Genomic DNA, 26,313 nt, shown 5'->3' with positions numbered 1-26,313 from the left:
AGTAGAACAAGAAAGAAATGCAAACCTCTAATGATTTCTCTCTAGAAACTTGGACTTCTACTGCTTCTGTTACAACTGAAGTGTCTGTTGTTTCAAGTGCTAAAAAACAAAAGCAGAAAGGCAGAAAAAGGGCTATTAATAGCACTGAGCATTCAAAGTGCTTTACAAAGCAGTGCCTCAATCATTTCATGAATCTGTAAGGTCAACCAATTATCTCTATATTGTAGATGAAGACAGCTTCCTAGTGACTTCTGGCAGATATGAGATTTAAAGTAGTGACTTCCTGATTTATACTTACATTTCCTTAACAGTACGCTAACTAAAAGCTCAAGATGGATTTTAAGAACTACAGTGGTACCCCGCTAGACGAATGCCTCGCTAGACGAAAAACTCGCTAGACGAAAGGCATTCGCTAGCGGAAGGCTGTCTCGCAAGACGAATTTTCCTATGGGCTTGCCTCACAAGACGAAAAAATTTCCGATTCCCCCCCCCCCGTCAAACCGCTATTCCCCCGTTGGTGCTTCGCAAGACGAAAAATTTGCTATACGACAGCACTTGCAGAACGAATTAATTTCGTCTTGCGAGGCACCACTGTACTAAGAAGTGCTCTCAGAACCATGCAAACATGTTTCAGCTAGAAACTTGTACAGTGGTACCTCTGGTTACGTACTTAATTCGTTCCGGAGGTCCGTTCTTAAGCTGAAACTCTTCTTAACCTGAAGCACCACTTTAGCTAATGGGGCCTCCCGCTGCTGCTGCGCCGCCACAGCACGATTTCTGTTCTGTTGTGCCTACTGCAGACATGGCCAAAGTTGGCCCTCCAGATGTTTTGGGACTACAATTCGCATCATCCCTGACCACTGGCCCTGTTAGCTAGGGATGATGGGAGTTGTAGTCCCAAAACAGCTGGAGGGCCAACTTTGGCAATGCCTGGCCTACTGCATCCCAATGCATATGCATTTTATCCCCATTAGATATAAATTTGCTCATGTGGATTTCAGCAACAGCACTGAAATACTCTCACTAAAAAATCACCCCCCCGTTATGCTATTATTTATAGGTTAGGCTTATTTCAGAGGAAATTTTTCTGGGACTATAGCAGCTACACTCTGTGCTCAGCCACCCCTACCCAATACAGGGGCGTCGCGAGGGGGGGCAGTGGGGGCAGTCCGCCCCGGGTTCCAGGGGATGACACATGGGCCAGCCCCGCCCCACAGGCAGACCTGAGCAAGCCTCTCCGCCCTACGGCCTGTCCGGGGTCCGTCCGCCGGTGCCGCTATGGGGCTGCCCCATGCAATCGGGACGGGGAAGCCCCAGGAGCCGGTGCTCGCTCGGCGGGTTGCCGCTGGAGCAGTAGCGCCGGCGGGATGGATCGCGTAGTCCATCTCAGCCAGCGCTGCTGCTCCAGCGGTGACCGAGTGCCGGCTCCTGGGGCTTCCCCCTCCGTGATGCTTTAAAGCAGCATGGAGGGGGAAGCCCCAGGGGCTGGCGCTTGGTCACCGGGTTGCCGCTGGAGCAGCAGCGCCAGTGGGATGGACTGCACATGTCCGGATTCCCGGGCATGCGCAGTCTGTCCTGACGCATGCGTCATGACGTCACGCATGCGTCAGGTCGCCCTGCCCCCAGGAGAGTGCCTCGGCGCAGCAATGCTGCCCCGGGCACCCGAGAGGCTTCCTACACCTCTGACCCAATATCCAAATTCTGATTGGCCACTTCACGGGCAGCATCTCGTAGTACCAATTCTACGAGTAACACAGAGGCTACCAACCAGGTTTCCTCTTCTGATGTCACTTGTCAGGAAAGGGAGTCAAGTGTCAGATGTGCATAAGCCTGTAGCCTGTTCCCTGTGTTGACTCACTTTCCAGCAGTCAGGAGACAGTAGAAGGGCTCTTTAACCCTTCGTTTCCATCATGAGCAGCAGCAAAGGCTTTGAAAGAGCCCTCTCTTTCTTATGCATGTTGGCTGCTCGCTCCCAGGCACTGCAGAGAGAGGCCTCTTAGGGTTGAAGGATTATGCTGAGCAATAGGCAGGAAGCCTGTGCCTCCCAGTTGCTTATTCCAACTTTAAAATGTTTAAAATTCTGATTTACTGGAACTTCCTATTGTAAACGTAGAATATAGCTAGCTACTGGTATTAATCCAAGAACCCCTTCCAAAAACAATGCTCTTTCTCTAAACCACTGACAACACGTACACGGTTCCTTTCATTGATACTACATTAAACTACAAGAGAACATTTCAGTTGTTAAATATACTGTCAAAGACAGAGTTGGATCTTAGTTTCTCAAACAGCAATGGGGTGTTTACATTCCTTGCAGTTTCAAACTATGAAATTCACTGTCTGCTGTGCACACTCAGCCCTGACAGAAGACATGATTATTTTATAAACAACTTCCTTTTACCTAGGTAGGATAATCTCAAACAAAGCAGAGGGAGTGCTCTAAAAATGTCTCTAATAAAAGCTTGGTAAATTTAACATTTGCCTTATATAATATGAATTAAATATCAAAGCAAAAGGACTCCCTTGTAAATATCTTAGAAATTGTGAAATACTTTACTCCTTTCAAGGAAAAAAAATCACCAAGGGTAGTACTTGGCACAGTAGTTCCATATGTACAACAAACATCCTCTACCCATGGCCTCCCTGCACCCTTCTCAAATTTGCTCTTGAGGGTGGGGGGGAAACACCCAGAACAGATTTAGGGGGCACACAGGGAGAGGGAGGGGAAATTCCATTGCACAGCTGGAAGTCCTTATACTGATGGAACTACTTGGCTGTATACAACTATCAGATTTTAAATTCAATAATGCACAGGGTAAAATTGAAAATAGTGCAGTAGTTCTACTGCAGACAAAACACCTGATGAGGGTTAAAATTTGCGTTACTGGTACACTAAATTTACTTAAACTGAAAGGATGGGGCGGGGGGCTCAACTGACATGAGGATTTAAGATCTCTCTCTCCAATGCTGAAACAGCTAGTGCAGCAGAATAGTTTTTCAGACATTTACTTTTAGTTCAGTTTAGCACACTAAACACTATGGCAAGGGTGGGAAACCACTTTTGTTCAGCAAACATGGTCAGCCCTCTGGGGGGCTTCCTCTGACACCCACCTGTCAACTGCCTGACCTTTTATAACATCTGGTAAGATATGCACCCACTGGAGAGCAGCAGAGATTGCATTCGGCACTTAAATTAAGCTGCACTAAATGCAAGTCTCACTCCCCAGGAACAGTTACAGGTGTTGGTCTGCCATAGTCAAAACAGAATAAAAAATAAAAAGAGCATTCCAGTAGCACCTTAGAGACCAACTAAGTTTGTTCTTGGTATGAGCTTTCTTGTGCATGTACAACAAACCCCAGGAACAATCGGGGCTGCATGACTAACCTCCTCTTGTGGATCAGATGTTTTATGAAATGTAATATTTAATTCTATAAATATAATCCTGAAGATTATAACCTGCAACAGTTTATCACTGCTGTTAGAAACAGGAATTTACCTTTGGAAATCAATTCTGGCTGAATCTCTTCAGAGAGGTTTTCTTCTTCCATGCTTCTACATTGTGGGTCCTATGATGTCAAGGGAAGGAAAATATTTCAGGACTCCAAAAACTAGTAGTTAGGGCATGCTCTGTTAAATTATCCAGTACTTAAACTAAAGTGGATAACCATTATTTCACAGGCATGAAAATGTCTGTATGGAAAATGTGAATATTCTGGTAATAAAATCCAGAAAAGTTCCTTTGAGAGTCTGAAATTTGACATGCAGTATCAACATAAACGGCTAAGGGGTGTTCTAAAAGTTAGAAAGCTTTATTTTATTTTCAACCTTCCATCCCTTTGATGAAAGTGCTCGCTGCAAAGTGAAACCGTGGGAAAAGAATAAGGTCTGCAGATAAGAAGATGAGAGACTCAAGCTTTTAAGACAGAGACTATAAACCTTAAAGTGAAGAGTGAGTTGTCAGTAAGACCAAGAACACTCAGTATGGCAAAAACACTGTTGGACAATGTCCCCTGTTGGACATTGACTGTTGGCATCATACAGCAATTACTGGATGAGCAACTAAAATAGATCCAAACTGAGATGAGTAAGATGGTGAATGAAAATGGTTCAGAGAAAGATGAGGTTAAAGACACAGAAGCTTTGGAGAAAAATATTGATTGCCAGAACAAGGACTGCCAGCACAAGAGAGTGGAATGATAAAGCTGGAGGCAGTAGATGATGGAATGGAGAGGACCTTTACACAGGTGCCTGGAGAAGTAAAATAGTATTGCAGTGGAATTATGATGTTGGAGAAGTGGAATGGAACCATGGATGGAGAGATTACAGAACATTCTGAGCTGGCAGAGACAGAGCTGAGAGAGAAAGGATTCTGTGTACAATTTGGAGTGAATTTAGAGAGAAAAGCTTAAAATAATAAAACCTTCCCGATTCTTTTTCTTGTTTCTTTTTTTGAGTGGTTTCTACTCGGGATCACTGAGGAGACTGTACGCACATGAGGGAGATGGCTGGCTGGTGAATGACCCTGCGTGAAAGGCTGGAAAGGGAAGATGTCTCAGGGTGGGAAAAGAAAGTTCCTGGGTGAGAGCTGGGAGGGTCCAGCCCTTTCTGTGTGACACGTAAGATTAAGATCTACCTTTGAAAGATGGCTTTGAATTTACTTTGCTTTTTCTTTCATTTTCTATTTTTAGATAAGTTTGTTTTATATCGTATTGTAGGATGAAAAGGTTTCAATATAAATTTATTGGGGTGGGGGGAAGAATTCAAATGAATTAACTTTTCTCCCTAGTTAAGTCAAGAAACTATATCAAAGGTATAAAGAATAAAATCTTTTAAAACACCATAATACCTCAGTAGCTGTCATCCTGGTTCTTTGTTCCAGCTCTTCAGCCACAACTGGATGCATTTCTTTGCTGTCTAACAAAAGCAATTTAAATGTTTATATTCATTTGATTATACTCCTTGCAATGTTATTGCTGTCTTGCAATATTTGATGTCATCTATTAACTGCATTCCTTTATTGAGTCTTTTGTCTAGAACCCCAAGCATCACTCTATTAATATGTTATTTTAACAGCAAGCTCAGTATTCAGCATGTTCTTACAAGGCGCTAGCATATGAATCGACAGTGTCTCTATGCTTTGTGCTCTTTGACAAAGCAGGCGACCTCAAACTACATTCCTCTTGGGGGATGAAATGGGCATGTAGTGTCCCTGTTGTGCCTTTGGCTCTCTTCAGTAAAGAATTTACAATTAAACTTACTTGCATGATTCCTTCCTCTCTGTGGCCTTTTATATCTAGGCAAATGCAAGCAAATCTATCGCTCCATTCAGGCTATGCTACAAGATTATTAAAGTTGGAAGCTTCTGGTGCAGGTAACTGTTCCATTCTCTGTGTTTCATTAGGAACTGGTGGGTTTAAAATAACTAAGCCTTCCATGACATAGCATCAGAGGATACCCCAGTCAGGAAGTTAAACAGGAACTTTATTGTCTGTTCCACAGAACAGAACAGTTCTAGAAATTCCTAACTTTTCCAGATATAGCCAAATCCAACATAACCCTAGTGACGAAAGAACGTAATATTTACACACCAAGATTTCAAAGGCTTTTGTCAGACAATTTTTAATTTTATAAAGGCTTTGATTCTTTGCACTACTTCATACTTCAACAGTTACTGTTTCAAAGTGCCCCCACTATCTGAAGTCAGATGTGGCAGCTAAAGAGTGTGGGTGGTATTCAAGTACGCTTTACTCAGTTTAAATTACCCATTGTAGTTATTATACCTGACTTAGTCATGTTCATTCATTTCAATGGGTAATTCCAAATAATGCTTACCTGCCAGATACCTAAACCAATATATTTTAGGCAGCAGACAGAGAGACCTTTTGTTTCCCAATAATTTTAACCTCAGATGCATATTCTCTCTGCTGTGGTTTTAGCACAATGATTCACTGAATTTTATTGATCGTTGCCACCTTTTTTGGAAATTTGATCTCTGGGGTTTCATAGAAATATTGTAAATAAAACTGCTTAGAGTAGTATATAAATTTTGCTAAATAACCAAAAAATGAAGGTTTCATTCTAGCCAATAGCCTAGCTGCTATCCTTAAAATTCTAAAGTTGACCCTAATCCTGTTCTTAGCTAAATTATATTAAATAGGAAAATCTCAACTTTTGTTTACTATATTACTTCTTTGTATATTTGATCAAATGCAAGCAGTTTGCTTATTTATGCTAACTGATTCCAAAGTCTTAACTTCATACACACCCCAATCAAACATTAAATTCCGAAATATCATAATATTGCAGTACATAAGGAACTTACCAGACTGATATGCTGCACTCCCTTGAGAAAACGCTTCCTCTTCACAATGGCCATCCACTTTAGCATTTATGTCAGCCAAGTGACTACCCTGAACTGTTGCTCCTCCAAGTGCTCTGTCCTTGGAATTTCCCCCCAATTCGACAAGTAATGAAGTCGAGCATTTCCTGTTGGGGAGATCCATTGTTTCACCAAGGTCAGTTTCTAATACTGGCTTGTGACTAATATAGTCTATTGCTAAATTCACATCCCCACTTTTCTGTTCCAGTGGCATACCAGATGGAACTTCATTATGTTGCCCACTCTCTTGTGTTCTGCATTCATGCACATGGTCTTCAGTGGATGTTCCATCAGTGACAGAAGGGTTCAAAATCTCTGTGCCAAGGCTTTCTCCTATGCTATCAGATTGCACTGTATTTTCAGGCATTTCTGTGCTTGTGGTGTTATCTGTGGCTAATTCTTCCAAAGCAACCTCCGGTTCCCCCTGATGGAATCTTTGGCTTTCTCTTTGAAGCACATGTTCATCTTCAACTTCTTTGCTTGAAAATTCAAGTGGAGTTTTCTCTGAGACAGCAACAGCAGAGACACTGTCACATTCTTCCACTATTCCGGCTGCTATACTATCCTCTGGCTTGTCTGCACTCAAGGCAACCAACTGTGTGTCAGGTTTAGCAGTGGCAACACTAAGTCCAAGAGCATCATACTCTCCTCCCTTCTGAACCAAAATTACAGCACTCTGGTTGTTTTTTTCAGTACTTTGAACCTCTAATTCAATCTCTTGGCTTGTAGCTTCCTGAACATGTTCTGCTCCATCTGTGGAAACTCCAGCATCCTTAGTTCTTTCTTTAGCTTCTACTGGCACAAATGCACCATGGATGGTTTTGTCACATCCTTCTGTAGTAGAGATAGTGGAAGTCTCAAAACTTCCTTGGGTTCTACAGACCTGATCAATCTCTTGTGTCTCAACCTGTTCTACTGAGCTTGTCGAGATCATAGCTGTGTCAGCAGTTTGCTCCAATCTTAAGGGGACATGTTCATCTGCATCTTCAGTTCTTTCCTGGGAAATGGAAGCCTCTAGCTCTTCAACTATGCTTGTGGAAATCACAGTGCATTCGTCCCTTTCCTCTTTGCTATGAACTGTATTGCCTTCATCAGCACCTCCAGTTGACATACTGGGCATGGGAATAGCATTCATTTCCACAGTAGTGGTCTTTTCTGCAGCTTGTATAGTAAGAAATGCACTTTTGCCATCTTCTATCGTTGCACTTGGCATAGGGGCTTCAAATTCTTCCAAGATACTTGTAGAAATGTTATTTTGTTTACTAGCACTTCCATCCTGATTCATATATTCAACAGCTGTGCTAGGCATAGGGGTGTTGAAATCTTCTGTACTGATGAGGCTTGGGGTTTTCTCAAGGTTTTCAACTGTTTTTGCAACAAGTGGTGTTTGATCAATGTGCTCAGCAGAAGACTGTGCAGAGGTAGGGCACACTTTGACCACACTTGTAGAGATGGTCTCACCTTCACTTCTCTCATCTTCATTAGCAGATGTTGAGAGAATAGCTACTTTCTTTGAGTCCATCCTAAACGGGCCTTCAGGTTTCCTGATTTCGATGAAAGATGTGGCATCCTCATTCTTCTCTTCCACAGCAGACTCTTGATCTATACCTTGCTTTGAGGTTGCACTAATCACGTCACATTCATAATTCTCAGTAAATTGAGACTCTTTTTTTGCACCAAATGCCATAACATTTTCACTGGCCACACCAACACTAGTGGTGCTACTTTCAACTATTCCCTTTGTACTGTTGTGGATATCATCAATTTTCAAGTCTTTCTCTAAGCCTGTCATGCTGTCAACAGCACCTTTATTGACATCTGAGGTCAGCTCACCCAAGTCAGTTCTAAGCTGGCCTGCAGCAAGGCAGATGGAGGAACTTCCACTTTCTGTGGCTCCAACACAAATCAGCACCCTTTCACTTTCTTCTGTTCCTGTACAGGTCAAAGTCTGTTCCGCTTCTTCGTTCCCTCTCCCTGTACTAGTAACAAAATTTTCACCTTCTTCATCATCTTCTTTTGCACCAGTGCTAGTCACACAACCTTCATCGTCATAGGAACCTTGACTGACATCAATGATGTTCGTTTCAGCTCTAGCTGCTGTACTGTCTGTGGCAAACTCATATTTTTCTTGTGTATCTGAAGCTGCTGCAAAACCTTCATTGCTGTCCTCCAAACCAGTACACGCAGCTGCAGCTTCAGGGCCATCTTCTGCTGTTATGCCTGTGCTGGTGACGGCACTCTCACCATTCACAATGTCTTCACTCTTGTCAGCATGTGGCCCAGTTGCCACATTGTTTGCCATCTGAGCACACACGCCAGTCACAGCACGCTCATCTTGCGAGTCAGTGCCAGTCACTGAACAGATGCCAGAGCCAAGACTTCCTCTTTCGGCAGCCGTACAAGTCACAGCACCCTCAGTAGCTTTAGCACGCTCACTTCCAGCTGTATTACTCTGAAATTCATCTGGATTTTCACTTGTCACAGGTCTATCCTTCGCTTCAGTACCCGCACTGGTTACAGCACCATCACTTTCTACTTCACTGAGGCAGGTAGTAGCACTGTCAAAGTTGCTTGTACCGCTACAGACTGATGCCACACACCTTTCTTCAGAACCTGCACTGGTTACAGCATCATCTTTCTCTTCTGCTTCAACACTATTCACAGTCTGTTCTACCCTACTTTCATTGATTAATTTAGAATGCTCTTCTGCATAATTCACAATGCATTCACCACTTTCTTCCTCCTTTGTACTGGTTGAGGAACTTTCACACACAGTAAGTCCTTCAGTGCCAGCACCACTTTCTTCAGTCGCTGTGACAGGACATTCATCAAAGCACTTTTCTGATATGGAATGAGCACCTTCCTTATTTGGGGTCCAACATCCCACAGTGAAACCTTCATCTGCTTCTATACTTGTACAGCTCAAAGCAGCCTCACTTTTTTCTTCTGAGCAGGTAATAGTGGCATCGCCTTCTCTTTGCAAGTGGATTGATGTACCTTCTTCACTTTGGCTTCCTCCAGTGCTAGTAGCTGTTACAGCACTCCCAGCAGTTCTCTCTGTGCTCGTCCCGATAACAGTCACATCAGTCTCCATGCTATTGCTGATGCTAACACAACTGCTGCTTCCTACACTGCTGCCTACTACATTGTTTTCATTTTTATCTTCAGTGACTCTTCTTAAATCACCTCGATTAGCCATCATGGACATTTCACCAATTTCTTCTGGAGTGTTCTTGGTCACTGACCCTGAAGACAATTCTATTACAGTACTGACAGTATGGTTTTCATTTGTTTTGCCTTTGTCTGCACATACCCCTGTAAATACTACAGTTGGGCTGGCCATTTGATTACTCTTTATACTGCCAGCTAAATCAATTCCAGTATGCTTTTGCATAGTACCTTCTTGAATGCATATAAAATCACTCGTTTTCTCTTCAGTCACTTCTTTACAACTTGGGAGCCCTTTGTCACCTGCATTAGAAATCTCCATGTCAGTGATATCACTCTCTTTTATGTTACCATCGAATACAATGCTACCATGCTGTTCCATTTTAGCAGTATGTGCTTCATTGTCTGAAATTGTATCTTTATTAGCTGGCCTGTCCAAATTAAAAGATTCCTCCATAGATACATCACTCAAAGGGTTTTTGACTTCTGCAACAGTCATATCCATAGATTTTTGATGGAAAACACCTTCATTTGACAACTGCTTGGTTGGAGAACTTTCTTCACTTTTAAAGCCATCACTTGGCACATCCATGTCCTTTGTAGGAATCTTTTCAAACTTCTGTTTGGGGTTACTGAAACTGGAAGGGGAGGATTTGGAGATTTCCTTTGTAGGCAAAGCTTTATTCAACTCTTGCAATGAATTACGATGCATTTGGTCTTTGGCATTGTTTTTTAATTTAGTTTCTTGTTGTGAATTATTACTTTCTTCTTTAGGTTGAGTTATCTGATGCTGTGCATTACTGTCCCTTTGTTCTGACAGTATTTCCATTGGCTCTTGGCATTCTTCAGAATGTAACATGTGCCCACTGGTCCAGACTGACTTCTGAAGGGCTGGGAAAGGGCAGACTACAGGTGTTTCTGCTGATGATTTTTCTTCTCCTATATCTATTTCTTGGGATGAAAAACTTCCCTTTCTGCTTTCACTAGCTGATTTTTTAATTGTTCTTTTATCTGTGAGCAGATTTTCTTGCAACTTTGCATGAGTCTCTACTTGTTTAACACCTTTGTCATCTGGTTTGTTGTCATCTTCTCTCTTTCTCATGTCCTTACTATTATGCTTCAAACTTCTGCTCTTGTGACCTTCTGCCGACAATTTCCTTTCCAGTCTTGAACTACTCAAATCTTTATCACTTTTATTTCTCTCTTTTGCAGATGATTTTTCTACTGACTGTGACTTAACTCGATGACTGAAGTCTTTTTGAGAACTACTAACGGAATGTGCTCCACTGTCAGGGTCCAATTCTACAGAATTTTCTTCAAAAGCTTTTATTTCAGTTTTGGATTTACACTGCTTATCTGGGTCACTCTCTTCTGAATTAGGCCCGGATTTCTGTCCTGATTCCTGCTTGGAGGAACTTTCTTGTAGTTCAGGTTCAGGTATTTTGCCTTGCTTGGTGTGACTCTTGGACCTGGACTTTAACAGTAACTTCTCTTCCAAAGCATTCTTTGATTTTCGCCTGTCTTTCTGTATACTATCACCTTGCCTTAAAGTGTTATCAGAGTTTGTTGATTCTGCATCATGTTTGTCTTCTGAGTAACCTTCCCCTTTCCTTGACGTTACAAAACTATGTTGCTTTGATGCACCCAGAGACTCTTTCTGTGGCCTTAAATCACTTGACAGTCTTTTAGACTTGTGGTCTGCTCTGGATTTATCTATTGAACCCTGCCTGTCTTTTCTGTTTTCTTTACGTGAACTTTCTTCATTTTTAAAACCATGTTCAGAAACACTTTTCAGGTCTTTGCTGTTTGCTGATGTTTTCCTTTCACTTCTGTGCTTATTCTTCCGTTCAGCTTTGTCATCTGAAAAAGATTTTGTTAGCTGGCTATGCTTCTGAAGATTCTCCTCGCTTTTCAGCCCTTTCTCAGATGGCAGATTTTCAGCCTCATCACCTGTTTTATGAAACCCATCTCCTTTACATTTATGCTTAATTAATGATTTATCTTCAGAAATACTTTTCTCTTTTTCATTTTTATCTTTTGATGATCTGGCCTCTTTCCTGGGTGCACTTCTAAAACTCTGGATTTCTGAATCATCCTTTTTAACATGCTTTTCATTTTTAAGTATATTTTTCTGCTTTTGAGGTTCTTCCGAGCTGGTCTCTGCTCTATCAATCTGAGATTTGGGATCTCGGGGCTCAGTATCTTGCTGCATTCCTTCCACCTGAAGAGAAGTAGATGGTCTTCTTTTGTGTTCTTTTTCTACCTTGCAATCATTTCTGGTTTCATCAACTGAATACACCGTCTCTGAAAGTCTTCTCACAAGTTTACTTGCTTCATTTTTGCCTTGACTGGCCTTCACTTCTTTTGGGGAGGGCTTTTCAACACCCTACAATATAAAAATGCAAGTATGATTTCTTTGTGCAAAAGGCTATTTTCACCTGAATTATGCCAAAACCCACGCTCACTGTCTGAATTGAAATCCTTGAATTTAATTGGAAGAATTAACTGCATAGCCATTCTAACAAGACACACCTTATTTCTTCCTCTACATTGATAAAACTATCAAATCAAACTCTGGCTTGGAAGTTAATACTGGTAAACTTTATGTTAAGCAAGAAGATGAGGACAAACTCTATGAATAAAATAAACAAATTAGTTTCACTGGAATCAACAGGGACATATTGCAGAATTCAAGCCAGCCAGATAACAGGTCAGGTTGGAGAACCTTCTTGGCCTGGTAAGCTAGATCTCTCTCTCTCTCTCTCCCCCCCCCCCAGACCAATTTGGACAGATGGGTGGGGCAGCCAGCATATCAACCACCTGACTTCATTACGACATCAGATTATTGACAGGTAGGCAAGCTAACCCACTGGTTAAAAGTTCCTTGCACAGCACTTCCCAAGCACCCAACAGCCAGTTGGTTGGGAACCTGGTTGTTAAGGCTTTCCAGCAGTGTCTCTACAGATGCAGGGCAGGTGGGTGTGGTCAGGGGAAAACAGACCCAAAGCTTAGCTGACCAAAATATTGTGTAGCATGTAATTTTGAATATTAAATCATTTTTAAAAGGTTAATAGCAATCTAATTTAAATCTTAGTAGTTAAGATTTTCTCCATTATACTAATGGCTTAAAACCTATATAACAGTACTGCTAAACTACACATGCAGACAATAATGGTCATAATTCATCTCTTTGAATTTTAAAGGTGCAGATCAAGCTTACAGTCTTACAGAGCAAGAACCAAAGTTTAAATTAGGGACTTACTTCAGTAATCTTCTGAGGTTCTTCAGGATCTTCCTCAAGTTGTTCACATTTTTTCTTCTTGCCTTCTTCTTCATGCCTGAAAGAATAATAAAACGAGAGATGTCTTGGGCTACAACTCCCATCATCACTTATCAGTGTAGCCAATGGTCACAGTTTATGGGCCTAAAACAGTGGTTCCAAATGTGGGGCACTTTGATTTTTAAGGGAAGCAATTTGGAAGCTTGTGTAGACCAAGTTAATGGCCTTTTAGGCTTCCTCCATGTGAACAGTTCACTTTTTGACTAATAAGAATTATATGTCACACCAGGGGGGGCGGGGTTTCAGGATTTTAGAACTGCTTAGGTAGGGCATGGCAAAAAAAAGGTTGGGAACCACTGGCCTAAAACATCTAGAGGACCCCAGGTTAGGGGAGGCTGTAGTGCAAGGATGGACAGAAGTCCCTGTAGCAGCTCTACAAATTTCTTCAAGTGGAGCTGTCTCCCCAAAGCTGCAGAAGCAGCAGATACTCTAATAGTGTCCACCAGGATATACTTTAGAATTTCAACACTGTCGGCGGACTAAATGAGAGTAATATACTCTTAGGAAAATGTTGCTCCTGGAATCTTCCCCTCACCAAGAAGAGTATTTTAAGGAAATAATGAGGGCCTTATATTTTCACAAGGGCTTAGTATGATCAAAGTGCACAACACACAAGAGCAAGATTGACTTGGATAAAGGGGAGACCAATTCTTGAAGTTAATGGATGGCTGAGTATTAGGGATGAAAGATAGGTCTGGACAAAAAGAATGCTCTATTTTTGAAATATACACAACTACGGTTGGTTTTTTTAAAAGATAAAGCTCCTGTTTGCACTGGGGACTGCTACAATGAAAAAAAAAAGGCAAATTAGAGCCTTAAATGGTGAGACCCCTAAGAAACCTGCAGAGACTCCTGGAGGGCGACAGATGCACCAAGGGTGAAGGAAGGTACTCTCCTCACACTAGTGGAGGAACTCTCCTCACATGGAGGAACTCTCCTCACACTAGTGGGTTTGCTGAAAAGATGCCTTCCCATACTTTCATTAATGCTAGAAAAGGGCTAAAACAGAATGCAGCCTGACATCTCAGTTGTACTCCAAAAAATGTTAGATGTCATAAACTGAAGCTCTCTGGGATCAAAACTTCCCTGCAATGTGCTCTCTTAAAAGACTGCCGCCTGTTACAGTGGTGCCCCGCTAGACGAAAATAATTCGTTCTACGAGTGTCTTTGTAGAGTGAATTTTTCGTCTAGCGAATCGGCAATGCAGCGCGGAGGTTTTCGCGCCGAAAATTTTCTTTTCGTCTTGCGAGGCAGCCCCATTGACTTTTCGTCTTGCGGGGCAGCCTTCTGCTAGCGAATGCTGTTCGTCTAGCGGGTTTTTCGCCTAGCGAGGCATTCGTCTAGCGGGGCACCACTGTAGTAACATTATCTTGGATGGGTGAAATGTGAACACCAGCCCAGAGGTTTGTGAACCTTAGAGGGGGTTCAAATTATTTCAAACTGTATCTATACTAGTTTCAAAGGCTTTGCACTTTGTAATATGCAAAACATACTAATTTCATGTCCTCTGCAAGTACCTTGACTCTCTCTTTCTTTTCCTGCTGAGGGCTACCTTCTTTTCTAAAAATCTTTGTTCTTTCAGCACATCCTTGATGCTGGCACCGCTGGCTTTCAATTCAAGTCCTCTGGCAGGAGTTTCTTCCAGGTTTTGAGTGCTTCTACCTAGAATGACACAGTAAAGTCTCAAGCTGCAATTTCTGATATTGTTATGTTGGATGCAAAACAAAATAAATTGTTTGGCAAGTACTAAATCAAGTATACACTCTTTTGTGCAAAAAAGCAAAGGTAAAGGTAAAGGGACCCCTGACCATTAGGTCCAGTCGTATCCGACTCTGGGGTTGCGGTGTTCATCTCGTGTTACTGGCCGAGGGAGCCAGCGTACAGCTTCCGGGCCATGTGGCCAGCATGACTAAGCCGCTTCTGGCAAACCTGAACAGCGCACGGAAACGCCGTTTACCTTCCCGCCGGAGCGGTACCTATTTATCTATTTGCACTTTGACGTGCTTTCGAACTGCTAGGTGGGTGCAAAAAAAGGAACTAACTCGCAAATGGAAAACAGCACAAGAAATGTTCGTCTGAAATACAGCTCAGCACCTTGATTTGCATCTTTCAGTGTTTTCGTTTTTTCTGCAGCTTTCTGTTTCCGTTTTTCTTCAAGTTTTTCTCTGTTAAGCCTTCTCCTTAACAGCCTCTCTTCTTTTTCTCTAGCCTGAAGATAAGAAAATGGGAGTTCATATGATGGGATCCAAAGCATGTTTTCATTACCCTGCTTCCAGCAGCAGCCTCTATGTCTCCCCAGAAAGCTTCCCTGAAGGCTAGAAGAGTATCTTCAGTGGCACTCAATCAGGTATGAAGGACTGCTGCAAGAAAGCAAAACCTGAAAACCCTATTCCTGTCATGCACAGGCTTCTTTAGATGCTGGCCATAACTGTTTTTGTTTTATTGAAATAAACCCAGAATATGTTTTTAAAAACCTAATCACCCTTTCGATTGTACTTTCTTGTCTGCAAAGTAAACCCCCTCCCCCCAGAAATTGTAATCAAGCAAATTAACTCAATTTGGACACAGTACCAATCTATTCTGAAATGCAAAACAAAACCCTCTCTAATGGATCAATACGCCTGCAGTAATTTTGTATATCAAACAGAAGTTTATCCGATAAAGAAATTAAGATTTCCTCAAGACATGAAACCTTTATTAATTTTCTTCAGTTTTCCCTCCATTAAGTCTACTGGACATAAGCACACCAAGGCAAAGTCTCCAGAAATGCCTCTTGAAAAGACTGGAGGTCAGAAGAGGTATCATTACGAATGGCTAACTGCCACATTAATTGATAATAAGCATGAGGCTTGAGAATGGCACAACACTGGTCCAAACTGTATTAGTTTGTGTCCCAAGCATTCCAGAATAGGCCAGAACAAAGGAGAGAAAGTTTCTTATCCCTGAAATGTCTACACATGTATTGTGTTTGTGGTTTCGATTTTTTTCTTGTTCTCATTTCTTTGCTAAGTATTTTTTCCCCTCTAAAAAATAAACCAAACTTACAACAGACTGGCGGCGTTGCTCCACAGTCCCTTCATCATCAGAGTCACTATAATACTTGGAGTAGAGGTAAGGCTTATGGACGTAAGCGTGTCTCCCAGATTTTGTTTTTTTATTGCTGGCCCAATCAGCCTCTGGCTTTGTTTTAACCTGATTATGTTCTTCTTCATCATCTAGAGAAACATTGAGACAATGAAGGTTACCAGACAGCATGGATAAGGAACTTGGTGCCCTGCAAGATGTTAATGGAATCCAACTCCCATCAGCACAGGCGAAATTCAGGGATAATAGGAACTGGAGCCCAACAAACAGCTGGAAGGACACAAGTACCCCGCCTTAACAGAAAGATGTTTTTAAAAGTCAAATCTAGGGTGGGTTGAAAGGGAAAGACAGAATGCTCCATTCCATGTGAACAAAAGAACCTTTCTGCCTTTCTTCCTATTGTAGCTCCTTGTGTTTCACCTCAAAATCTGATACTGGCAGTCAGGGGAGCTACTGGAGCAGCACTCAATGCGGAAGCTGGAAGTGAAAAATCAGCCACCCAAGGCAAGCTCCCCCTGCCCCAGCAAGTTGACAAACACTCTGTTCTTGCACAGATCTCTTCAAATTCTTGCCTTGTTTTCCCACACACCTAAAACTAAGGGAGAACTTAAATCCCAAAAATCTGTCGGGGTTAAAAAGTTTATTTATTAATTTTTAAATAATAAAGAGCATCATAGAGCACTTAGTACCCAGGTGCTACAAGGCAAGTTGGAACTTGCAACTGAAATAAATGTAACTATCTTTACTACGAAAGGATACTGGAAATTGAAATAGGATTGTAGAATACCTAGCTGTCTCGGCAACAATTGCTTGAAGCTATGCATTGGTATTAAATTTGTGATGTAGCACAGGCATATCCACTAAAATCAGAAAATGTATTAGCATTTGAATAGATGGCCTGATGAACCCTAGGTTTAGATGAGGCCCAAGCCAAATGGGGCATATTTGGAGCACTCAGACAACTCGAGTACACAGCCATGAATTGCTCTGAGTCAGGTTGTCTTGGTCCAGATTTGTTGCTGTCAGAGGATGGGACAGCAGGCAGAAGCAGAGGTGGATAAACCGGACCAGCCCAGGCCAGAAAACTGTGCAATACATTCAAGACTTACCTGGCTGGCAGCTGCCTTCTGGGAGAAGGTAGGCCCAATGCCACGAGTCTCCTTCCTGCCTAATTCCCCACAGAATTGATGCAACAGCTGCTGAGCAGAGGCATTGATCCCATGGGTGGTGGGTGTTGCAGTGCAAGATTTCCTGCAGGAAAGCCACTTGCAAAGCAGCACCAGGCAGGATCCTATTCTGCACAGTTATGGTGCATCACCATCCCTGATCATTTTAAAGCCCCATTAAAAATGGTGCTCCAATCCCCCAGTTGTTTGAGGGGACAGCTCCAAGGTGGTCCCCAGGAGGCACAGGGCATATCAACCTGATCCACAGGCCACAGATTTCAGTCACATGGTGGATTAGAGGCATGTGTACAGCCCTAACTGAACACCCCATTTAGATTATACTATACAGTACTCTCAATTAACAGATGAAATGGGACTAATGAGATGATAAAAACCAGCCTAGCATTTGGCTGCAGATTAATTTAAAAGTTTTGTGCCCACAGTTCTGCAATATGCTCAATTCATTTTTGATCACTTTCAAAAAAATTGGGTGATTTCATGTCAATACTGATGAAAAATATTTTTCCTGTTTTGTACCTAGATATCAGTGTGTACGTTTGTGCGAGCCTGCATGAACGCTCATGTGTATGCATTTAGGACAGATAGTAGCAGGTGGCAAAATGGTGTGGCTTCCTAATCAAGTCACTACTGGTAGCTAAGAGGGGCAAATCAGCAGGGAGGTTCGTGCACTGAAGACCCAGTAAAGGAAGCATTTGATTGGCTCCATTGCAGCACCTGCATGAACCTCTCTCCTGCCTCGCCCCTGAACCTCATGATTACTGGTAGTGACACCTGTATTGAGAGGCCAGGGAAGTAACAGCACCCCACACCAACCACTACTGCAATCAGATGTTAACAACTTAAACTCTGTATCAACATCAGTATAACACATTATTTCTCAAACTTGGGTCCCCACCTGTTGGGACAACTCCCAGCATCCCTAGCTACTAGGACTAGTGGTCAAAGATGCATATTTATAGAAATATGTTCACATTTTGCTTTATCCTGGCTAGGGAATTAAATCCAGTGCAGATTCAGGACTGTTACCTTACCATCAGAAACGATCTCTCCTTCTTCTGTGCTGTCTGAAAGTGCAACTTCCTCTTCACTTTCTTCTTCAAAGGAAGAAAGATCACTGGTGTGCACAGAGCTAACAGTGATATCACTGAGTATGTCAACATCAGAATCCTCCAAAACTAGTTCTGAAAGAAAGGAAGATCTCTTATAACATGGGCCCAGAGTCCCACATGCAAGTGGAAATGGCTTACATGAATGCCTGGGGGAGGCTTGACAATTTGCATCCTTCAAACATTGCATGGAAAGCTGCTTCTGGTCTCTTAAATTTTGCCATCAAATTGCAGATAAAAAAATGGCACTCCTTTAAGTACACATAAACAACAAAATGCTGTTGCAAATATTTGCTTTCTAACACCAGAGAGCATCCTACAGAAATTAGAATTTTCTTATCAATAGCCCCGCCCCACCCTCATATTGCGTGGCCACCTGTGGTTTTTATACCTTCTTTTGTACTTTCATTTGCTTTGTGCTTACTACTGTTCTTCTCCAGAGCTGAATATTTGGTTGATTCTGACTCTCTATCTTTCATGGACTTCTCTTCTTTAGCCTTTAGATCATCCCCACTCTTTTTCAAGCGGTCCAACTTTTTCTCAGATTTTTCTTTCTTCTCCTTTTTCCTCTCTCCTTTCTCCATGCTCTCTAGTCTCCTATCACTTTGGGCCATCAGTTTACTTTTCTGCTCATCACTTTCCTGCACAGCTTCCTTGCTTGGGTTAACCAAACTGTTAATTTCTTTTGACAGACTTTTCCCTTCTTCATTTGAAGAAAATAAGTTATTTACATCTTCTGAGTTGGATACTGGTTCAGAGCTTTCTTCTGCAGAGTCACAAAGCAATTTCTCTCCATCTAGCAGATCTTCTGAATTCTCTATGCCACCGTCTTTCTCTATACCACCATCTATGCTCTGCTGAGACAGGAGTCTTTTGGGAACTCTGTCATTAGTCTTTGGATTTGTTGCTTCTGTGGATGCCCTGGCTGCACTTGCTTCTTGGTTTAGAGAAGTGATCGTTTCCAAAATGGACATAGCGTCATTAGCAACATTTGTGCTTGGAGTGGAAGCAGGAACACCTTCAAAAGAGTTAAGTAAAGAACAAATGTCATCCATTAGTCAGAAAAATTTGCTCTTACATTTATGTCTCATATACTAAAGCAAAAAAGAAACCTGAGGAATTGGGGGGAGGGAATACTGCAGGTTTCATGTATATATGGTGGACATCCAATGTGATCAAAGATTTTTTGGGTGGGTGGGGCACCTGTCAGTTTGCATTTCTTAGCACAGAAAGTATTTATCTGATGTGTAGAGATCTTTCCTATTCTAATAAATTCAAGAGAGTTGTGGAAGCTTCTCTGTGTGAAAGAAACACATGTTTGGGTTATTCCTTCAGAGAAGCTGAGTACAGCTGGCTTAAACTGGTTCTGTTATCTCTTCCGTCAAGGTCATACTGACTCTAATAGCAAGGCCAGAAGGAGCCCGGGTTTCACTCTCTTTTTCATCTCTCTCTCCAACTGTGTGGTGTTTTGTATATAGTATGCTTAGTGTTAAGGTTTAGTCTTATTATAAGTTATTGCAAGTTAAGTCTGCTGCAACTGGACTTCTTATGGACAGTGCCAATCCTGAAGGTATTGGATTTGTGACCATTATGCTCATTTTTCTTCAGTAGCAGTTAAAGCTCTGCTGGATGAAATACAATTGCCTCTGGTCTATTTTTTGGGAATCCTGCAACGTGTTTCAAGTTTTTACTCTGCTAGCTATACATTCAAGTTCTGCTCTGGATCAATATGAGTAGAATAAATGACAGAATCACCCTACATATAATTGATCCTTGGAGGAAATCATGATAATTAATTAGGACTCAACTCAATTTCAGACCATCTCCTATACTGGTAAGATTACACCATGAACACTTACTTAGAAGTTGGGAGGCTAAACTTCAACTTCCCTTCCTTGATACCTTTCCATCTGCTTACATAGTCACCAAGCTCCAAATTAAGACTTCATAGCACATCAGTTCTGCTGAGAGCAATGGATATAAATACCTTGCATCAGAACAGAAGTGTCTGGTTTTTCCTCAGGTGCAGCTGCAATGGGACTGGCCTCCTCTTTGTGGCTTAATGTGGCTAAAAATTCATGGACAGCCTTCTCTACTTGCGGCCTGAATATGTGATTGATCTTTGGATCGACAACTTGAGAAATTATTCTGTCAATTCCAGATTCTAGCATTCCAGATCTGAAACAAAACAACAACATAAAAGAGCATATTTTTGTCTAGAAGTTAGCCTCATATTGGTCCTGTAATAACTCTGTACAGGAAGAATAGTAAGAGCTTATTTCAGTTGTGCAAAAACTTCATCATATATGTCCTTGGGGTTCTCAACAGCCTAATAAGATACTCCAGATTCATCTGCATATTACAAAGCATGCATGTATATGATAGTGACAGAGAGTCACTAGCCTAACAACACATATGAAATTTACTGCAGTGTTTGAAACTGGATCTTCCTGGTTCATAGGTCACACTCTTAACCACTACACTACTCCAGCTCTCTTATAATAATAATGCACTATAATAAAAAAGCTTCAAACTTGTTTACTTCTTGGGGAGGAGCAGGGGGGAAATACTTGGCTGCCCATTATGGGGATAAAAGTGCTAAAGCACACACAATGAATACACTTGCTAAAAATAATACTTCATTTTTCTTTCAAGCCGATAGAAATACTATTATTTAAGTCAGTCAATCAAATTTTCATTGTTTGTAGACTATGGTCATTACAATACAGGCGCGCGCGCACACACACACACACACACACAATTAAAAAGTTAAAAGTATTACCAATTTTCAAAATGGTTTTAGGTAAAAGTGTAGCCCCTGTCCCCATTAAGGCTCCCCCACTAAAGATTTATTATGTTCTGCAAGTCTGGGGAGACGCCACAAGCCTGCCGATAACTCCCACTTGTGAATGGATGGTGCCATTTTGCCTACATAAGGCTCCACACTTGGAGAATGAGTTTGGTATTAACTCATAGGACACTTAAAGCATTTAATGAACCTAAATTGTACCTTCTGAGACTGTATAAAAGCTCTATTTCCCTTTAATGCTTGTTTGATAATTGGGGTAAACTGTACCCCAATGGTGCTGAAGACAGCTATAGTAAATACAGTCATACCTCATGTTACGGACGTTTTAGGTTACGTGTTTTTGGGTTGCAGACTGCGGGAAACCTGGAAGTACCGGAATGGGTTACTTCCGGGTTTCACCGCTCACGCAGAAGCGCCAAATCACGCCTGCACAGATGCGCTGCTTCAGGATGTGAACACTGCAGGTTGCGGATGTGCATCCATCACGGATTACGTCCGCAACCCGTGGTTCCACTGTATCTGGCTTTCAAAATAATATAATAAGCTGATATAGAAATAAACATGAATTTATTTGTATTTAAACATAGCAAAGCCTACACTTGTAATATCCTCAAGTTGAAACATGGTAATCTATTAAACACTACTCCCTAAATTGCTCTTGAAACTAGTAAGTGCCTTTTCTATGTTAAAAAAATTGAGAGATCCAATTTTTTAGGTTGAGCAGCATATGTGATAAATCCAATACGTATGATTTCTTATATTTCTGTGAACTTCCTACTAAATTCAGAGACTAGTAAGTTGTCATAATGACTCAAACAGCAGTCTTCCCACTCCCACCCATTTCAAATTGGTCTTGAAATGAAGGATGTTTTAATTTATGATGTGTCAGCAGCTACCGGGTATTTGAACACCACTAAAAAAGCTTTTGTTGGACCCCTGTATTGTTTTCTCCAATGCAACTACATTAGGCATTGCTGCATTTTAAGGAATGAAACTTACTTGAGAACCTGTTGTCTAATATTGTTTCTCAGTTGGTTCTTGTTCAGGTGAGGACTCCATGTATGAGTTGCTAGATGGTTGGAAACAAAGTTGTCCACCCGCTGCCTCAAGTTCTGATAAGCAGGCTAAAAGGAAAAATGAGACATGCTAAATGAAACTTCCTATCAGCATATCCTTGGCATTTATGAGATTGGACACAATGGAAGGTATTCAACTAAGTTTAACTCAGTGTAGACCCATTGAAATTAATGGACTTATATTTACTAATCTCAATGGGTCTACTTTGAGTAAAACTTAGCTGAATACCACCCAATCAATTTAAGATCTATAGGTTGGATCTCACTTATTCATACTCAGTAGAAGTCTCACTGAAATCCATGGATTTATGCTAGTCACTAACTAAGCCCATTGACTTAATGTGTCTAGTCTATTAGTTTGATAACACACCATAGCTTAAAGTGACTCAATTAAAAAGGGGAGGAAATACATAATACACACCAGCCTTCTCTAACTGGGGCAGAGGAACAAATGTTTTAATTTAAAGAAAATTTCCCTGCCAACAGGTCTTAAGCCAGGAGTAGGTATCTCACTTGCTAAGCCTTCCATATTGGCTGAAATTGGCTGCATTTACATATAACACTAACCATGGTTTTGGCATTGAAATTCTACTCAATATTGATCCAGAGCAGATTCCAGTGTATAGTTAGCAGAGTAAAAACTTAAATACACTGCAGGATTCCCCCCCCAAAGAAATAGACCAGAGGCAATTGTATTCCATCCAGCAGAGCTTTACTGCTACAGAAGAAAAATGAGCATGATGGACACAAATCCAATACATTGAGGACTGGCACTGTCCATAAGAAATCCAGTTGCAGCAGTCTTAAAAACATACAATAGCTTAATAAGACTAAACCTTAACACCAAGCATACTATGTACAGAACACCACACTAGAAGCAAAAGAGATAGAAAGTGAAAGTGAAACCCACGCTCCTTCTGGCCTCTTATTATAGTATAGTCAGCATAACCTTGAAGAAGAGATATGTCAACCAGTTTAAGCCAGCTGTACTCAGCTTCTCTGAAAGAATAACCCTAACATCATGAACCTTTTGCTTTTCTTTCACACAGAGAAGCTTCCAGAACCCTCTTGAATTAAATAGGATGGGAAAGATCTCTACACATCAGATCAATACTTTCTGCACTTATGAAATGCAAACTGACAGGTTTAGCACTATGTTGAAAAGCCTGAATGAGTCCAATCTAACTGTCCGGCTTGCATACCACACAGAAAAAATATTTGTTTTAATAAAATCCCTGCTTGGTTTTATATTCAGCCTGGGGATTCTGGTTTAAACAAGGCTAATTTTAAGAAGCCAGACATGGCTTGAAGTTGGATTGTTATGAAATTTAGCATACCGTAATTTGTTTTAAACCAAGAACCTGTGGCTTTTTTTCAGCCAGAACTCAGTTCTGGTGCCTCTCAGGTGGGCGCCATTGTGAGAGAACAAGGGAGGCATTCATGGTGAATTCCTACACCTCTTTGTCTGGAAAAATAGCACTGAGTACTCTATTGCACTTGCAGTATAGATGCAGACACATCCTCACACACTACTGTTATTTGAAATTTTAGCTGCCTTTCAACAATAAATCTGCACTCAATGCATACTACAATAGCCTGGTTCTCAATTAGGTAGGAAAATTGTCTCTGGACAGTAACTTTTCTAAGTGCAGGTGGAAAGTTCACATGGTCTACCCACCACCACTACTAATCCTCACATGAAGAAAGCCAGCATGCCAGCAACTAGACTAGAACCTTTCTCCTCAACATCTAATTCTCTACGCACAAAGCATGTTTTTGAATTGCAAATCATTCTATCATATGAGTGGTACAGTCCACACACAAATTTCCTACCACAGTGAGATCTATGTCACTAAGATACTACCCTAGGGAAGAGGAAAACAGGCGATGAATGAGCATTCACAATAGTGATCAGGTGAGGGAAGAGCTTTGGTATATTTCTCAATTGCCTGGTAACTAGGATTGCAAGGTCTTCTGTCTGACCTGACACCTCATGCTTTCGACTTTCACCTTAAAAATTCTGGTTAAGGAGCAAATTCACAGCACAAAGGAGGAGAATTAAAGGAGAAGAGCTGTTTTATACTTGTCTCTGTTTTCACTTTTAGGTAAAACCCACATCCATTAAGCCACACATCCCAAACTGCCAGGCACAGCCAGGCTCTGCCCATTAGTCTGCCAGCAGCCCAACCCAAAGCTTCTACTCCACACCCCAAGCCACAGCAGCACAGGAAGCTACCTCAAAACAAGTCTAGCTACATATTGCCTGCACTGACTGGTGGCAGTTTTGGGGCTTCAAACAGAGAAGCCTTCTCAGTGGTGCTGCTCCCAGGAAACTTTGGAATTTCTTACCTAGAGATGCTAGGCAGGCTCACTGTCCTTTCCAACAGGCCTTTAGGAAAAGACTGCTTTTAATGGGAGGTGCCCTGCTGTTTTTATTACTGTAATTATCTGTATGGTTTTAACAGATCTCTGTTTATCAAACTTAGGTCTCCAAACTACAATGCCCATCACCCCTGCTAGCTGGGGATGATGAGTGTTGTAGTCCAACAGCAGCTGGAGACCCAAGTTTGAGAAACACACCCCAACTCTAGGGGGCAGAGGTATCTTCAGCCCCTCAATGTCTCTTGGGATGGGACTGAGCCCCCCCCCCCCAGGACAGACACCCTGCCCTATGACCAACATGTCACTGCCTCTGCCGCACCACCCCCCGTCCTGCCTCTGGGGCAGGCCAAGTGGGGACTACAAGTCCCATCACGACAGCCCCCAAGCTCACTTGGCCAGTGGCCAAGCAGAATGCCATGCTGCACGGCTGGGCTCTGCACTGGGCTTCCTCCTGATTCAACAGTTGCACGTGCACCTGCACGACCGCACACGCCCCCCCCCCCAATGTCAGGCGCAATGTGGAGCCTCTGATAGATAGATGGACAGGTTTAAGTCTATTAAAGTTTTCTTCTTCTGCGTTTTCAGCATTCTTATCCTCGTCCTTCAAACGCCTTGAGTCCCTCTTGTGGGTGGGGGGCAGGACGGATGTGTGTGTAAACAAGCCTAATAGCAATAACGTTAATACCAAGGACAGGGCTCTGGTCCCTCCTGTGCATGCAAGAAGCACACGGCTCTACCACCGAGCTGCAGCCCTTCGCCTCGACGCCTCTGGCAGGCAGGCAGGCAGGCACTCAACAGGAAGAGCTTCTGCTATCCGACGGGGGGACGTTCTCAGAAGGGCGCCCTGCTGCCGCCAGAGGCTGGTCCGAGGCGGCACCCGGTGCTCCGACCCGCCCCGTGAGGCGAAGGGCCCCCACCCCGCAGGACCCCGAGCCCCGTCCCCTCACCTTGGTGTCCACGTCGGCCAGGCAGTCGCGGCGGAACTGGTCGAAGAGGCCTTGGCTCTTGAGGCGGTTGAGGATGAGGGAGACCAGCTCGGGCTCGGCGGCGGCCGAGGAGGTCCCGGGGAGCGGCGGAGGAGGCTGAGGCTGAGGCGGCGGAGGAGGCGGCGGAGGGGGAGGCGGCGGCGGCTGGGCTGGAGGTGAGGCTGTTGTTGCTGCCGCCGCCGCCGAGGCCGTCGCTGCTGGTGCTGCTGTTGCGGCGACGGCGCTGCCGCTGCTGGACATGGCGCTTCCTCACACAGCGGCTGGTTACCGAGGAAGCAGCAGCAGCAGCGTCGTCGTCGCCCGCGACGCTCCACCCTCTCCGTCCCAACCCGGAAGCGGAAAAGGACGGCGCCGGAAGTGCAAGATAACGAAACGCGAGGGGGAAAAGAGAGGCAGCGTCGGCCCATAAGGCGAGCCGGGGGGGACGGCTATTTCGCCGGCCAAAGTACGCGTGCGCGCAGCAGCAGTAGCGGGGCAAACAAAACAGACGTGCGACGACGTTCTGCAGGCCACTCCCCCTTGTTCTTGGCTCCGCCCCGGGAATGTGGCTTTGGCTGTGATTGGCTGCTCTTGTTTCTTTGCTGGAGCCCTTCCTTCTAGGTTCTCTGTCTGGGGAAAAGGCGGGGAATGGAATGGAATGGACTATAGACCATGCACCATTTTGAGGCTCATATTATCTACACTGACTTGGAGCAGGTGTCCAGGGTTTCAGGCATGATTCTTCCTCAATCCTACCTGGAGATGCCAAGAACTGAAGCTGCGAACCTGATGAATGATAGGATTGAACATGCAAAA

At 42.8% G+C, this 26,313-nt stretch overlaps 1 protein-coding gene across 1 annotated transcript in view; it reads right to left on the bottom strand.

Moving 5' to 3' along the window:
* Window positions 1–25,758, bottom strand: part of BOD1L1 (biorientation of chromosomes in cell division 1 like 1) — a 38,172-nt gene extending 12,414 nt beyond the window's left edge. Inside the window, exons 1-13 of the mRNA XM_033160675.1 lie at window positions 25,480–25,758; window positions 22,074–22,198; window positions 20,253–20,443; window positions 18,657–19,283; window positions 18,191–18,340; window positions 15,934–16,103; window positions 14,983–15,097; window positions 14,406–14,550; window positions 12,811–12,886; window positions 6,324–11,934; window positions 4,848–4,915; window positions 3,498–3,567; window positions 26–99 (exon numbers count right to left, since the gene is read on the bottom strand). Of these exons, the coding sequence (XP_033016566.1) occupies window positions 26–99; window positions 3,498–3,567; window positions 4,848–4,915; window positions 6,324–11,934; window positions 12,811–12,886; window positions 14,406–14,550; window positions 14,983–15,097; window positions 15,934–16,103; window positions 18,191–18,340; window positions 18,657–19,283; window positions 20,253–20,443; window positions 22,074–22,198; window positions 25,480–25,758 (7,701 nt within the window). The remainder of the gene's footprint in view (window positions 1–25; window positions 100–3,497; window positions 3,568–4,847; window positions 4,916–6,323; window positions 11,935–12,810; window positions 12,887–14,405; window positions 14,551–14,982; window positions 15,098–15,933; window positions 16,104–18,190; window positions 18,341–18,656; window positions 19,284–20,252; window positions 20,444–22,073; window positions 22,199–25,479) is intronic.
* Between the last annotated feature and the right edge of the window lie 555 nt (window positions 25,759–26,313).

This window comes from Lacerta agilis, chromosome 9 (genome assembly GCF_009819535.1).
Source record: "Lacerta agilis isolate rLacAgi1 chromosome 9, rLacAgi1.pri, whole genome shotgun sequence".
NCBI classification, from domain to species: Eukaryota; Metazoa; Chordata; class Lepidosauria; order Squamata; family Lacertidae; genus Lacerta; species Lacerta agilis.
This window is presented reverse-complemented; position numbering and strand designations above follow the sequence as displayed.